The 15,397-nt window shown below is 40.2% G+C and overlaps 1 protein-coding gene across 1 annotated transcript; it reads right to left on the bottom strand.

The window, feature by feature from the left end:
* Positions 1-241: 241 nt before the first annotated feature.
* Positions 242-15,390, bottom strand: UBE2N (ubiquitin conjugating enzyme E2 N). Its single transcript, XM_063133795.1, has 4 exons — positions 15,276-15,390; positions 6,010-6,256; positions 5,707-5,847; positions 242-4,289 (listed from the first exon to the last, which is right to left on the bottom strand). The coding sequence occupies exons 1-4, from the start codon at positions 15,303-15,305 to the stop codon at positions 4,249-4,251; spliced, it is 459 nt and encodes a 152-aa protein (XP_062989865.1). The 5' UTR covers positions 15,306-15,390; the 3' UTR covers positions 242-4,248.
* Between the last annotated feature and the right edge of the window lie 7 nt (positions 15,391-15,397).

Here is a 15,397-nt window from a genome sequence, read left to right as displayed (position 1 = left end):
ATGCATTTTTAGACAGAAAAAAGTCCAAGCAAATCATGCTTGTGTGCCCTAAGCAAACATATTGGGCTACTAAATTCCAGTATTAGTCAACTGGGTGAGAAGGGTGAGAGGTTTTTTTACATGTGCAGACCTAAAACTGAGGACGGGAGATAATATCCTTTTTCTTTGCACAGTTTACTATGAAAATACCAGCCTCACTTTAAAAAAGTAAACCCTTTCTTAAAATGAGAAGCTCACTGTATAATGAATAATCACTCTTCCTTTTATTTTGGTGTCATAACATTACAGTCAGAAGATGTTAAACAGAACCTATCAGGCATTTGAAAATAACCCTGGACATGGTAGGAATGTACATTAAGGTCAGATATACATAAATCTGTGATTCAACTAGCCCAGATGTTGTACAGTAGCCAGAATATGCTGGAAATAAGCTTCCTTTAAAAGCATAAGATCCACATTTATTTTAGGCCATTATTACACTTGATATGCAATGTGTTTACTCTTGTCAGTTAAACAGTTTACCCATGCAAAGCACAGACGTGTCTGTCATTTAGGTTTTCCTCCTTTCAAGAATATTACTGCAAACACAAGATCTACCTATTCACTAACTAAAGAAAGGTGATCACTGCAAACATGACTTTAGTTTAAGCTTAGGGTTCATAAATCAGTACATGAGAAATCTTCAAACCTGTTAAATATTAGCACCAAGATTATTAATATGGAGCAGCTGTACTGTAATTCAATAAAGGATCCCAGTCTTTCTTCCTTGTATTCACTATCATAAAGCAAAGGCATTTTCATATTGTTAAAAGACCTAATTGTAGAAGTTGAAATAATTCAACTCTGCTTAGCAGAACAATGGGACAATTCCACCCAGCTGAGATGTATCAAGACTGTACAGTATGACCTATTTATTGTTGAGTAGTTGTATTAGAATTCAGCATACTCCATGGGACTGCTTCAGAGTAAATAGGCTGTGAATCGTAGCCAAAGTAAGTTTAATTTTGCAAGCTGAATTTGCTAAAAGGAAAAAACTGTAGTTTTACATGATATATCAAGTTATTGGTTCCATCAAATACACACATGAGATTCAAGTACCTTCAATAACTTTAGTTGCATTCCTACACTTAAATGGAATAAAAATAATTTCCAAAGATTTCCACTTTTTAGGATTGAGAGATTTGGATGCAAAATTAAGAATTCACACCTTTCAGAACTTAAGTCTTAAAGACATTTTAATTATCACTCTCAATATTTAGAGCTAGAGGAGTTTTCCTCTTAACCACTGTCCCTATGGAATGCCCAAACTCCCTAGTTTAGAAAATATTTTAGTGATTTGGCACCAGAGCTGTTTTTCAATGCACTGGGGCAGGGGAGTGGGAATAGCATGCATACTTAATAACAGATTCCTATTAAGCAGCATTTGCACCAAACTCCCAAGATTATTTTAAATTTGGTGAGTTTCAAATACTGTGCACGATTCCATCAGAGGAAAAATGCTTCTCAAAGGTTTGTGTGTACACACACCTCTCTAGAGCAGAACACAGGATTTTTGCTGCCGCCAAAGTTTAAGATCTTGATTCAATTAGTGCACAATTACAGACATTTACGACATGCAAGGAAGAAATAAAGAGATACAATACAAAGGAAAGCACTTTTAAGTCCTATTTATTTCAACAGGAGATATGTAAGCATATGCTTATGGCTACAATCCTATGCACACTCATGGAACAGTAAAGTCCATTGAACTCAATGACCTGGTTCACACATAACAGTAACCCAGAGTACTGCTGAGTATGAGTTGTCATTGAATCGTAGTTGTCATTACTTGTGAAGCCAGCATTGTAGTTAACTATGGTATTGTTAACCATGAACAACCCAGAGTTCACAACCCAACAATAACCCACAGGTTGCGTTTGTAATGATAACCCACGATTCATGTGAGCCAGTGGCACTTACTGCAAAAAAATATGCTTAGAATCATGCCATAGTACTCCCATTGAAATTGGTGCTTAATTTTGGCTGGATTATGGTCCTAGGTTTGAAAGCTAAGCAGGATTCTAACAATACAGCTGTCACATGAACTTCAGACTTAAACATATTGCTGTATACTTTTTTTTCCTCACAACAGCTTTTAGAACATTTTTTCTAGGAATACATCTCAGTATTTTCATCCCAGAACGTAAGGTACAATAATCCAAAATTTGGCTGTCAGATGTTACAAAAAGAAAAATAGAAGTGTAACCCCAGAACAGAAGCATTTTGAATGTCAGGAAAATCCCAATGTTCAAATGTGTGAGCATCGAAATACACGATACAAAGCCATTTGCTATGCAAATAACTAATTTTAAAAAGTCTGCAAACCCAAGCAGACTTACTAGGGAGTAAGTTTTGTTTAGCTCAGTAGGACTTGCTTCTGAGTTAACAAGTTAACAAGTTTAGGATTTACACTGCAATGCAAGTATATGTTTTTGTTTGAGTTCACTATAGTCAATGAAATATAGGAGATATTGGTTGACAAAGCATATTATTAACAGTTCTCTAATACAGCAATGGTGCTATTAATTGGTAACAGAGAAGGACCATCTCCAAGCCCAGATACAATACAATCTCAAGAATCTTGTTAAGATTATCAGCCTTTTATCATGCTATATTGCAGTCAACTTGAGGGAGAATACCATCACTAAAAGCATTTTGTCTGTTGAAAATGTGATTTTAATAGATAATCTTTATCTTACATAAGAGCACAATACATACAACCACATTCTATAGAAACCCCAAATAATGCTAGAACAGGTATGATGAGCAGAGAACTATGGACCTCAGTTTTGTCCCCCTGAACTGCAAGAAAGGTATTACCCGTGGCAAGCTGGCATTACACAGGCTGCACTGAAAGCAGAGAGATCAGAAGGTGGACAAGGCAAAGAAGTAGGGTCAGAAAAGTAAGTTTTGAGATACAGAAGTTAAAAATGTGATCAAAATATGCTCCCATGAGTTATTTACATTTCAACATGATGGCTTTAAAAAAATGAATCAATTTCTAGCTTCCGAATGAAGAAATGGGTCAAGAGAGTAGTAGTTTTAAGGATTGCAGGTGAGGCCAGAGTCAGCAAGGCTAGCTGTAAATACCTTAGCAACCAATTTACCTGTACTGTAATATATCATTTTATGTAGAGGATCATTTTTTTAAAAAGATGCAAATTACCTTTAAATGTGTAGTCTGATACCTGATAATACTTAGCACAAGACAGACAAGTTACACATATACTCAAAATTGCGGTTTGTTTTGCTAGCTTCCTGCTTCAGTGGTACTTAACATTGCAAGTACATACACATCAATGATGCATCTAACCTACTAAGACTCTGATAAGCAACTACATTTACCAGAGACTTTTTAAAAACACAAAAACAAAAATATTATGAACACTAATGAGGCATGGCCTATTAATACAAGTCAGCAAAAAGTCCAATATTTTACTACATCCGTTAGGTTGGTGAAAATCAAACTGTTCCAATCTGGCTTCATTTAAAAAAAAAAAAAACGATTGTCACAATTGAAAAGTGGGGGGGAAAAGAACACAGCAAAACAAACTGTACAAAGGCAAAGTAGAATAACAAAATATTTTACTAAAACATAAGATTTACAGAAAATTTTCCAGACAAGCCATACAAAATGGTCACAAGCTTTTTTCCTTGAAGGGAGGGTTTTTACACTTGACAGCAGAACCACAATATTATTAGTGAATGGAGGTTTAATGTTCCCATTTTTGTTCAAACAACCAAGCTTGTCCATCTACAGCATCTAAGTTAGACTTGGCTAGAGGGCATATTCTAGAGTATAACAGGTTAGCTGCTTTAACCAATGCAATTAGCATCACCATAAAAAAGAGGGGGAGAAAGAACCCACACAATTAGAACAAAAATCCCTGCAGCTAACCCTGACTACTTTCATTCACAGTGCTTACACTTAACTCATGATGGGGAAAACTTATTAAAAGCAGAGATGTGCTACTGCTTTTAAACAATTTCACAAACAATCCCGATGATACTTCTAGCCTCTGCTCATGCGGAACAGGAGTGAATTAGGACAAGACACAGATTTGCTAGTGTGCATTTAAATCACCAAAGAACTGATGTCTGGCTTTTATTCTGTAATGTTTTCTAAGACTGTGTCCATTAAATGCAAACAAAAAGGAAGAGGTCTTGGCAGAACAGGAAAAATTGATGCACACTGATTCAGAGCACATTTTAAATATTATTCATGGCATATAGCCTAGTCCATGCTCTAGCTGTAAAAAAAACAAACAAACAAAAGAAATTAGATATTAAAGCATCTCATGTAAATTTGTGTCAATATTCTCTACTCCTGCTTTTCATTTTTTTCTTTTTTGGTGCTAGATCTGTACATAGTTACCCACAGGAATGGTGATTAAATTAAGAGTTCAAGAGTCAAGTTCTCTACAGATTTGCACCCTCACTTTTCTGAAGTTTTACACATTCACATCAGCCATGTAACTATTGCAACCAAACACATGGTACACTGGTTGCATGAAGTTTATCACACGTCTCATGGACAGGCCTCTATCATGACAGAAATACTATATTCATTTATAGGAGACAATGTTTATCACTTGATAACTCCTGCCCCCAAAAAATCTACGTAAGCAACTCATGCAAGTAAACTTTGCAAGTCAGCTGAAAGGTAAGACTTTGCATGGCAACTTCCACAACCTTAGGCTAGATCAAAAATTGCCCTCCAAGATGGCAGAAGTTGCCATCGCCAAGGTATGACCTACTGCTCAATTGTTACATTTAGTCATGTGAGCACACCCTCTGAAACAGCCAAATACACCTGCATCTGAACCAATTGTTACTCTTTAAAAATATGACTTCTACTAAAGAAATTACAGATACTAAAATATGCATGGTTTGTTATGTACATAGCAGCCCTGTGGAAGCCTGAGCAGCCTGGAGGGGTTCAACTCTCTCTAACCCTGCCACAGTCCAGTCAGAAATGAAGAAGCTATTTGTATTTCAGGCAAATCTTCCATTGGGTTCAACAGAAATTTCCCCTGAAATGCAAATAGCTTCGGAGAGGAGATTTTTGTCTGTAAGCATGGCAGGGAGAGAAAGGCAGTATCCAATACTGCCCAGCTGCTAGTGAGAGCTCTCAATTGCACAATGGGAACTTTGTGGCACCTGAGGCAATAAGAAATGAGCCAAAACACTCATTTTAGAAAGGCTGCAGATTAGTGGAGCACTCAAAAGGGAGCTCCGCTGACCTGCCCAGTTCCCGCTCATTTTTTGATTTACTTCAAGAAGCACAACTTCCCTGTTGCACAAGCGGTGGGCCCCGCTTAAGCAATGCAACCAGTGGCGACAGAAGAGCCCTGCTGGATACTACCCAAAGAGCTAAACTTCTTCCCTATTCCATGGCTACTAAGAATAGTTACATAACAAACTAACAAAAACATTAATTGCACTCACGCAATTAACATCACATCTAGGTTTGGCTCTAAACCCCAAAAGGTTGAACATATTCTACATTTGCAGTATCTGAATTCTTGAATGTATGACTTGAGGTGATTCAAGATATTTATTTTTAATGGGAGGTTTTTAAACACTTTGGGCTTCTGTATTTGGAATAAAAACAGGGCAAGAATTTACACGAATCAATTAAAATAAACATAGATAAAGATAAGCCACCTGTTTCTATGGCTTGGGCTTCATTGGTCTTCCACTGCTCAGCTACATCATTCGCTAGTGGATCATCTGGGTTGGGAGCGCTTAACAAAGCCTGGATTGATAGCAGAACTGTACGGATCTGCAAAGCTGGAGACCATTTATCTGAAGAAGAATGTTAGAAACTAATGAAGCAACTTTTCTAATACAGAACACTTCCCCCACTTAAAAGACACACTAAAATAATAGTTCAACAATCTTAATAATCCAATAAAAACAATCCGATAAAAACAATTGACATTCTTATCAGGATTCCAAAATACTTACCTTTCAAAATATCTAAACATATTCTTCCCAATTTGTCTACGTTAGGATGATAAATTTTGGTCATGAAACGTACTTTCGGAGCTGCCATTGGGTATTCTTCTGGAAGGAATAGTTCAAGTTTAAATGTCCCACCCTCAAAGGGGGAATCCTGTGGACCAGCAATGACCACATGAAAATAACGTGCGTTGCTTTCATCTGGCTCGGCCTTTATTCCAGGAACAGGTTCTGCCAGCAAGCGCTGGGTTTCCTAAAATAGAAAAAGCACAGCAGTGAAACACACACATACTATTTCTTTGAGGGCAACTATCCATAGACAAGGGCAATATATGAGTTGTTCTCCTTACATTTTTTTTAACCAAATCCTGTTCAGTGAATTCTTTAACATTAAACATCAATAAATTAATAAGTCTGCAGAGGCAGGCAGGCTGTGTAGTCCCCTGTAGCAAGAGCTGTGAACACTGTTACCCTTCATATTTCTATTATGTAAGCAAAACAGGTTCAGCTATCACTTAGTAAATTTAGTTTAAATATATTGCTATATTTAGATAAGTTTGAAGAGCAGTTACAACTTCTCTGATCAGCAGAAAAAAGTAACCAGAAACCAATCAGAAGGAAAATACCAAAGAATTTTTTCCAGCATGCACCTCATTGATAGATTGAAGAACTATTTGATAAACTACATTTTAAGATGATGATTATACAAGTACTGATCAGACAGTGGGATATCATCAAGTACTATTTATCCATGCATTTTCAGGTCTTTATTTCAGGACCAACTTTTCACGGCCTATGTTCTGTATAAAACAGCAGTGGGGAACATGTGGAGCTACAGATGTTGATGGACTTCAAAACTCCCATCAGCCCTAGCCAACGCAGCCATGGTGAAGGATGATGGGAGTTGCAGTTCAACAGCATGTCAAGGGCCACCTATTCCCCATTTCTGGTGTAGAAGATAGGAAATAAAGAGATTTCCATCTATTAATTCAGAGCACTGGTGTAGCAAACAAACCACAGAGTCTTGTGTGTCTTTCACACGAGAAACATGGATGCTATTTCTAAAGTTAGCATCCACACTATTCAATGCACTTTTATCACAAAAGTGTGATTTCATTCCCCAAGACGCACAGGACAGTGTGTAATGTTTTTGCCCCATCCACAGAAGGAGCTTCTATTTATGGAAGAAAGCTTGCACACATAGAAGTACCCCTTCATCCAGCAGGAGGAACTCTGCTTCTATGAATGGAAGCTCCTCCAGTTAAGAGTGAAAACGATGGGCATCACCTGTATCCATGAGTACTATCTCACCATAAATATCCATAGTTAAGTGACATCTAAGCTTGATTACCACAAGATATTTTATGTCAAGCTGCCTTGGAAGTTGTCAGAAACTTCAGGTGGTCCAGATTACAGCTTCTATCTGTTAGCCAAGACCCACCAAGAACTCATTTTCACCCAAACTTAAATCTTTATTGGCTTTCTGAGCACAAACATGCTGATTTTGATGTGTAAAGCTCCAAGTTCTCTGTGCCCAGGTACTTGAAGAACTGCAATGTCCCATATGAACATGTCCATCAACTAAGATCTGAAGCCCTTCTGTAGCTGCACCAAGACAAATGCTACAAACAAGAGTTTGGAGAATCAAGAACTAGCCCTGTGCTTGTGGACACTCTCTCTCACATACAGCTGAATGAATTACTTCATGGCTTGATCAAACCATGCTTGTCATGCTTAGACATAACAGGAACATAGACATAGGATGGGGTGGGCAATTTGTTACACTCCAAATGATATTGACTGCAACTCTCATCAACCCTCATGACTAGATATGCTGGCTAAGGCTGATGGGAGTTGCAGTCTAACCACTTCTGGTTGCCCATCTCTACCATAGGAGGAAGCGAAAGCTTAACATTAAATATATCAGCTCGATATCCCAAAGAAGGACCTCCACCTCTAGATGGTCAGCTGTTATTTCACCCCATGCCAGTCTGCCCCATCTTGTACCCTTCCCAACTCTGGGAGTGAAAGACCAGTGCCTAATCTCGCTAAATCCTGTCATTGGTCCTCTGGGGCAATACTATCTTAATTCCTACACATCCCAGTCTACTCGTGCCTCTTTCCTCCATCTTTGAAAACTTTTCCCCCCTCCCCACCCATTTCCCTCCTCTGCATGGCTATTTCATTTTCAATCCTCCACCTCTTCAATATTTAGGCAGGGCCTCACTCCCTCTTATTCCACCATGTCACCTTGGCCACTTTCAGTTCAGCTCTTTTCCACAGTGCTTCATCATTGCCCAGCTAAGTCCTATCAGGGCAACATAGTCAGGTTCATCTGACTTCTCCTCAGCTCAGTATCACTTCTCCTCAGTGATACTAGCTTATAGGGATGCTCACCCTCCTTGAGCTTTTGATTACAGCTTTTGGAGCTTAAGTACTGGGTTTCCAGTGAGAGGTCATTTTACTTAGGAAAAACCCAGTTGTGGAATTCCATCCACAGACAAATTCATTTAAAATCTTCTACGTTAGATGCCAAGCTAAGACCATCCTCTTTACCTGAGTTTTTAGCAGCAATTGGATTTAATGATTGCTTATTTTAACTTTAGATTAAACGTTGGGAAATAACAGAATATATTCAGCTATTTGTGCTGAATTGTGATCTGGGAGCCTGCAGAGCATATTGCTTTTGCAATGTGGTAGCACAGCCTTTCCGCAACACAACCTGATTTCTTTTGCTTCTCACTTCAATACTCCAAATCAAGTAAATTGGATGTTTGAAAAATACACACACAAAATCAAAGCACATTAAGAGTTGAGAAGTCGTTTCCGCTAATACAAACCTTCCATTTTCTGATGTCTACAAAGCTCCAAGTGAAACTTCAGAATCTTTCTGAAGTGGATTTTTCAACCATTGATTTTATCTAAAGAAATAAACTGGAGATACTCTAGTATTTCCAAGGAAATATTATTTGTTGGGATGGAGTGGGAAATAACTATGGGCCCAAGGTCTACAGTTACTCTGACTGTTCCTTCTGCACAGAAGCAGGCTGCAAGTCTTACTAACACTACGATTCATGCATGTTTACTCAGAATTAACTTCCACTATTTTCAATGGGATTTATTCCCTAGTATGTTTAGGAATTCCAGACTAAATATACTAGTAATGAATTCAATATTGTTATTTAGTGGCAAAGTGCTACAGAGCTTTTAAAAGGCCAAAGGTATTTTGAAAACAACTGGTTTTTGTTTGTTTGCTCTTGTGGCGGCACAAGCAAATTTGGTGGCACAGCAGGCATGTGGGCCCATGGGGAAAGGGGGAAGGTCCTGGGGATGGAAAGTGGCCTGTGGACCCCCTCACATAGCCCACCCTTGCATTATAGGAATATTTATTTTCCAGGCTTGTCTCTAAAAGCTCTTTCCTCATAACAATGCTAAGGACTACGAACTGTTTCTAAGCCTACAAAGTAAAACCTTCTCTTTGTTTGTTACAGTGTTGACAGTCTTAAATCCATCACCTGAATTTTCTCAATCTGCAAAACTTAAGATACAGTTCACACACTGCAGGGTGCAGCAAATTGCAGGTCCATATCTAACTATGAGGCTGGGATCCAACAAGTTGCTTTGGCTAAAAGGGCTTGAGTTAGACCCAGTGGACTTTTTTTTACACTTATTTTTGGACAGTTGACTTCCAGAAAGCATTACAAACTGTTTTTGTAAGTCCCCTTAGTTTCACAAGCAGTTTTATCTGTGACATGGGAGGTTGATGTTGGAGGGAAAGAACAGCATAGTCTCTTCATTTCCTATTTTTGGGATACTGGCCTGGGTATAATTGTAGTTAAATGTATTTATTCAGCTACTTATCATAAATAGACCAAAGAGTGCACAATATATTTCATCTGCTTAAAGTAGTAAAGTTTAGGTTTAATAACAAAATATTGTATACATTCCAAAACTGGAGAAAAAGTCTCCTCTCTCGCCTCCCTCACTCTTCCTCCCCCACCTCATTCACTAAAAGCCTGCTAAGCACAGATTGTACTACTTGGTGTTCCATATAGCACCAAGCTGTCAGTTGATGCTAACAATAAAATTGTTAGAAGTGCAGCAAGAAGGGTTTTAGCAATGCAACCAGCGGAAACAGAACAGCCCTGCTGGATACTACCCAGAGACCCAAAGATACCTCTTAGTGTCCTGCCTTTTAGTTTCCTGCCGATCATTCTCTCAGCTCTGCTCACTGCCCATTTGACATGTGATCCCTTCCTTCCACACCTCTTTGTAACTTTTAAAGGAGACATAGCTATTATTAGAACTCAGCCGGTAGTCAAGAGCTTGAGATTACCAAACACCTGTCATATATGGGTAGTCACTGTTGCAGATCTTATTTCCTAATCACCTGTTTGCTTGTTCAGTCATTAGCCCACTTTACTCCTCCTTGCCACTTCAGTCTGAGTCACAGGCCTGTCACTGAACCGTTGCCTGTCATTGGTCTCCTATCATTTTCTCCCAACTCACTTGAGAATAATAATAGTAATTTCTTCCCTGCCTCTCCCTTTGGATTAGGGTGGGGAACAACATTAGTACAACAGTACAATATAAATCAAATACATAAAATTAATGAAAAGAGCATATAAAACCAATACAATATTAAAATAACAATCAGGACATCTTAAAAATTCTTAGGTTTAAAATTCATCTGGGTAGTCCTGCCGGAAGAGACTAGCCTTTCGGAGTGTTGACAAATTTCTTCTGGTAAGCCATTCCACAATCCGGGGCGACAGAAGAAAAGGTCTTCTGGGTAACAGTTCTCAGCTTAGTTTTGGCTGACTGAAGTAAGTTCTCTGTACAGGAGAAGGCAATCCCGCAAGTAACTTGGACCCAAACCATATAGGGCTTTAAAGGTAATAACTAACACTTTGTACTTTGCCTGGAAACTAACTGGCAGACAGTAGAGTGATTTTAAAGTTGGTGTAATATGGTCACCCCTAGTCCGAAGTCAGTATTTCCCCATCACAACTTATGTTTGTGTATTTCTTAAAATACTTATATACCATCCTTCATCCTGCTTGGATTTTAGGGAAGTTTTATCAAAGACATATTCATATTTATTTTGCCATATTGTTTTACAAAGGATGAGCATTATTGAATATACTTATTAAGGATACAAACAAAATTTAACAAAGCTATTATTATTGCTTCCATTTATTGATTTAAAGAGATAATTTAATATATGACACCACATAAAGTATAGGGAATCTAATGACACACAAGTCGACTTCTGTTTGTGCAACAGGACTTCCCTGTCCTCTCTTTTCCCTTGCAACCCTACACCCACAAATCTGCTCAAAACGATCCCCGAACTCTCCATAGCAGATTTGGGAGGCCGCAGGGTAGAAGGGAAATCTTTTCCACCAGTGGTTTCTGTTCTGCTCATGGAAGGAACTCTGGTGGATTTATGCTAAGAAATCAAAAGATTCTGTATAATGGCTTAAATCAGGGCTAAAAATATATATCTGAGGGCCAGTCACCCAAAATGTAAATCTGATGTCTAGGAACTAACTTTTTTTTAACAGTTCTAGTTAAGCTTTGAAACTGACAATTCTAAAGGGAAGTGCTTTTGCTACTTTCCTGATGCCGAAATAGGTTCAAATTGCTGCCAGTACTGATGGAAAAATGCTAGGAAAACTGATGCCAGGTCAGGAACTATTTATCTTCCTTAATTGCATAGCAAGGTGACTGCAGATCTATTTGCCTAATTGCATGTGTTTCATCTTGAGTTTTTACACAACTTCAAATTGCAATCCTAGTGAAGCTGCATTTCTGCATTAGTCACTATAGATATGCAAGAGCCCCAGTAATGCCGTAATAAATTGCACAACAAAAGGATGGAATAAACTGAATAAATGAAATATTGTTACTGAATTACAGTACATCTAAATTTTAGACATTTGTTATACAATTTATTTTAAGAATTGGAAAAACAGTAAGATACTGTGAAGAAATAGGACTTAACACAGTCAAATAAATAAGTTATAAAGTCTCTTGATTCTTGTCACTAGAATCAAACACGTTAAAGAAAATACTAGGTACTGAATCCTTACAAGTTCCAATGCAAATTCTTTAACCCTATTCCGTCAATGGAGTTCAATGGAACTTAATCTTAGTGTGCGACTTCCTAAAAATGATTTTGAGATAGTTGGAAAATCATTTGTTTCTATATACCAGAATAAACTTTTAGTGGATTTCCCAAGCTTGCTTTATCAAAGAAAAAGGTGCAAATACGCTTAGAGTCATCATGAGATTCAACCAGGCATACTCAGATTCTGTATCTATTCTTCAATTCCACACAAGTGCAGCAAAAGCATGACATTTAGAAACCAGAATCAGAGTTTGGTATAAGTTTGGTATTAAGTTAGAATTCAACTTCCAGAAAACATTAGCTTTAATTTTCTATTTTTGAAAGTCTTGAAAGCAGATGTATAATGCCTGGTGAAATCTCAGAAGAAATAAAGCTGAACGGACCAGTGGTTAGTGGCTACGTTTCAGTAACTTTCATAGCTGTCTGTTCTTCCCTGTAACTAGAAGCAGCATTATAATCAGAGCCATACACATTTGACAGTACTTCTAGTTGTATTTCTGAAAATAGTTCAACAGCCTAAAAATAAGCTAAATATGCATAGTATTTTTCCCACATGGCTGGAATACACACCTCCCTCACCATACTACCTGGAGAATATTAAATGTTTTCTCTTCAATAAAGCTGAGGTAAATCAATGCTAAAATAGGCATAAAGAACCTAAGAGGAGCCCTGTTGGATCAGACCAAGGGTCCACCCTGTTTCCCACAACAACCAATGAGATGCCTCTGGGAAGCCCACAAGCAGGAAATGACATCAATAGCCCTCTCCCTTTGTTGCTTATTCAACTAATGCTTACCAAAGGATTACCAGGCCAAACTTAAATATATTTACTCCAAATTGCCCTAAACTCAGTGGGATTTAATGTGCTGGTAAGTACACTTAGGAATGCAACTTTGGTTGGAGTTTTCAGCAGTATGAACTTAGCAGCTCCACTTCTTGCACAACTGGAGAAAGCTCTCTTATAGCAAAGAGATACTTCATCACAAGATCTGAGCACTGGGCCTCAATCCTTCATCTTTCTCACAAGAGAAGCCACATCGGACCTCAAGGCAATTGGTTAAAATACAACTTTGTAGAAAACTGTGGCACTTTTCAGAACACAGTTAAGTCACATGAATATTTTAAAGGCCCTTCTCAGTAGCTGTACACTGTAATTTGAACACTCAGAATTATATATTAAGATCACACTACTGAACTTTCAAATATAGCAGATTTACAGTACAATCCTAAATGGTGGGGAAGTGCTAAGTGGTGGGTCCTCTACCACTTTCAAAACACTGCTGGCTCACAACAGCCAGGATGGGAGTCAGCTTACTATGCCCTTTGCCCCATATGCTGCCGATGGGTTGGATGGGGGAGTTAGTCCCCCGTAAAACAAACTTGGGGAGCGTGGACTTGTTGTGGCAGCTTCAGGATGGCATAGAAGGGAACAGTTCAACCCAAACACTATAAGTTCAAGAAACCAACCACTATACACTGGACTAATTATTAAGTTCTTTTATATACAATTTATAATTGGTATTAATTTATAATTTCCAACTTTCTTTTATTGCATGGCATAGGAGCAAGCTTGATCCAGGGGCCTCCCATACCAACGAAGGGCCTTTAAATCCAGCAGATCCAAGACCACCTCTGCTCAGCCTCCAGGATACCCCATTTTGGGGACTTCTGCTGCTTTTGGAACACTGCTGGCAGTAGATAAACACCCTCAGTGTTTTCTGTGGGCATAGCTGGGTCTCCAAGGCAGATGTGTCTCCTCCTTGCAAGTGGAGCTCCTCTCTGCCCCATCCTAAACCCCACCATCCATAGCATCTGGGGATCAGGACTAATACATATTTTTGAAAATATCCACCCCATGCAGTATTAAAACAAAATACACACTATTGAAGAGGAAATAGTAATTTTCTTTCAAGGCGGGTGCTTAACATTTTTAGCTTTCAACCCACATTTGCAAAAATGCACTTAAATATACAAAGCTATTGTTTGAATACAACAGAAGATGGATTAGGTTAAACTTGGCAGCATCCAAGGAATAAACAACAAAATGTGTGTGGAGGGGAGCAGCACACAATTAAATTATGCTTACTAAACATATTTTAGCATAAAAATTGAATTTAACGCACATCCAAGGCATGGATTGCAGGGGGAGGGGGCAGAAGAGAAAAGAGGTAAGCCTTGTAAGCATACTTCCATAGGCAGACACTTCTGAGTCATCAGCAAAATGACCAAACCTCTTCTCTTCCCCCCCCCTTCCCCATCACATGAAAGGGGAAACTGCGCTCTCCCACCTCCCAAATCTGAATAAATGCGTTACTCTAGAGTAAATAAGGCATTCCCTAGGCAGTAAAGACCAGACTCTGAACTCTGCTGTTGCTGCTACGGGCGTTGCTCGCCAAGGCTCATGCACGAAAAGGTATTCAGCTGTGCCTTTCCGTCGGCTGCAGCTTCCATGCGGTTTCATGCGCCGCTTCCACCAGCCTGCCTGCCTGGCCCGTCCCCAGGTCACACGCACCCGCCTAACGAGAGCGCGCACCCTGTCACAGCCGCCTCCCTTCTGCCTGCCGTGGGTGAGCGAGCGAGCGAGAGCAGAGCAGGCGGAGCGAGGGGGGGAGAAGGGAGCGAACGAGGGGCGCCGACTGCGGAGAGGGCGGGGACGGAGCCAGCGCTGTGGCTTGCGCGGCAATGACCGCTTCGGAACCCAGGCCCGGAAAGGGGGGGGGGGGGAGAGAGAGAGAGAAGCGTTTCCAGCCGCTCTGTCTGCGATGCCCATTCATTCCCCGCAAGCAGATGCGCGGAGGCCCGCCGCCGCCACCCCCTCCGCCAGCCCGTCCGTCCCGCACCCCTCTGCCGGTCACTCCCACATGCCCGCTCGCCTCGAACGGCGGCGGCTGTTACTGTCGGTGTTGCCGCCGCCGCCAGGCCCTCACTCCCCCACGCCCTGCAGCGGCGAAGAAGGGAAGCGGGGCTGGCACCGCTGCCTGTCCCGCTCACCGGAAGCGCCGCTCTCCCCTCAGCCCTCGCTCAAGGCTCCCGCGGCCTAGGCGAGAGGCCAGATGAGGCCTAGCTCCAGCCGCCGCAGGGGTGGGAGAAGGAGGCGGGAGAGGGAGGAAGCAGACGGGAGGAGAAGGAAAGCGGATACCTTGATGATCCTGCGGGGCAGCCCGGCCATCTTGTCTTATCGGGATTCAGGCTCCGCTGGGTCTTGGCTCCGCTCGGGGCTTACGCACTACCGGAAGAAGTCCGCCCTTCACTTCCTGTGAC

Source organism: Elgaria multicarinata, chromosome 9 (genome assembly GCF_023053635.1).
Source record: "Elgaria multicarinata webbii isolate HBS135686 ecotype San Diego chromosome 9, rElgMul1.1.pri, whole genome shotgun sequence".
Classification (NCBI taxonomy): Eukaryota; Metazoa; Chordata; class Lepidosauria; order Squamata; family Anguidae; genus Elgaria; species Elgaria multicarinata.
This window is presented reverse-complemented; position numbering and strand designations above follow the sequence as displayed.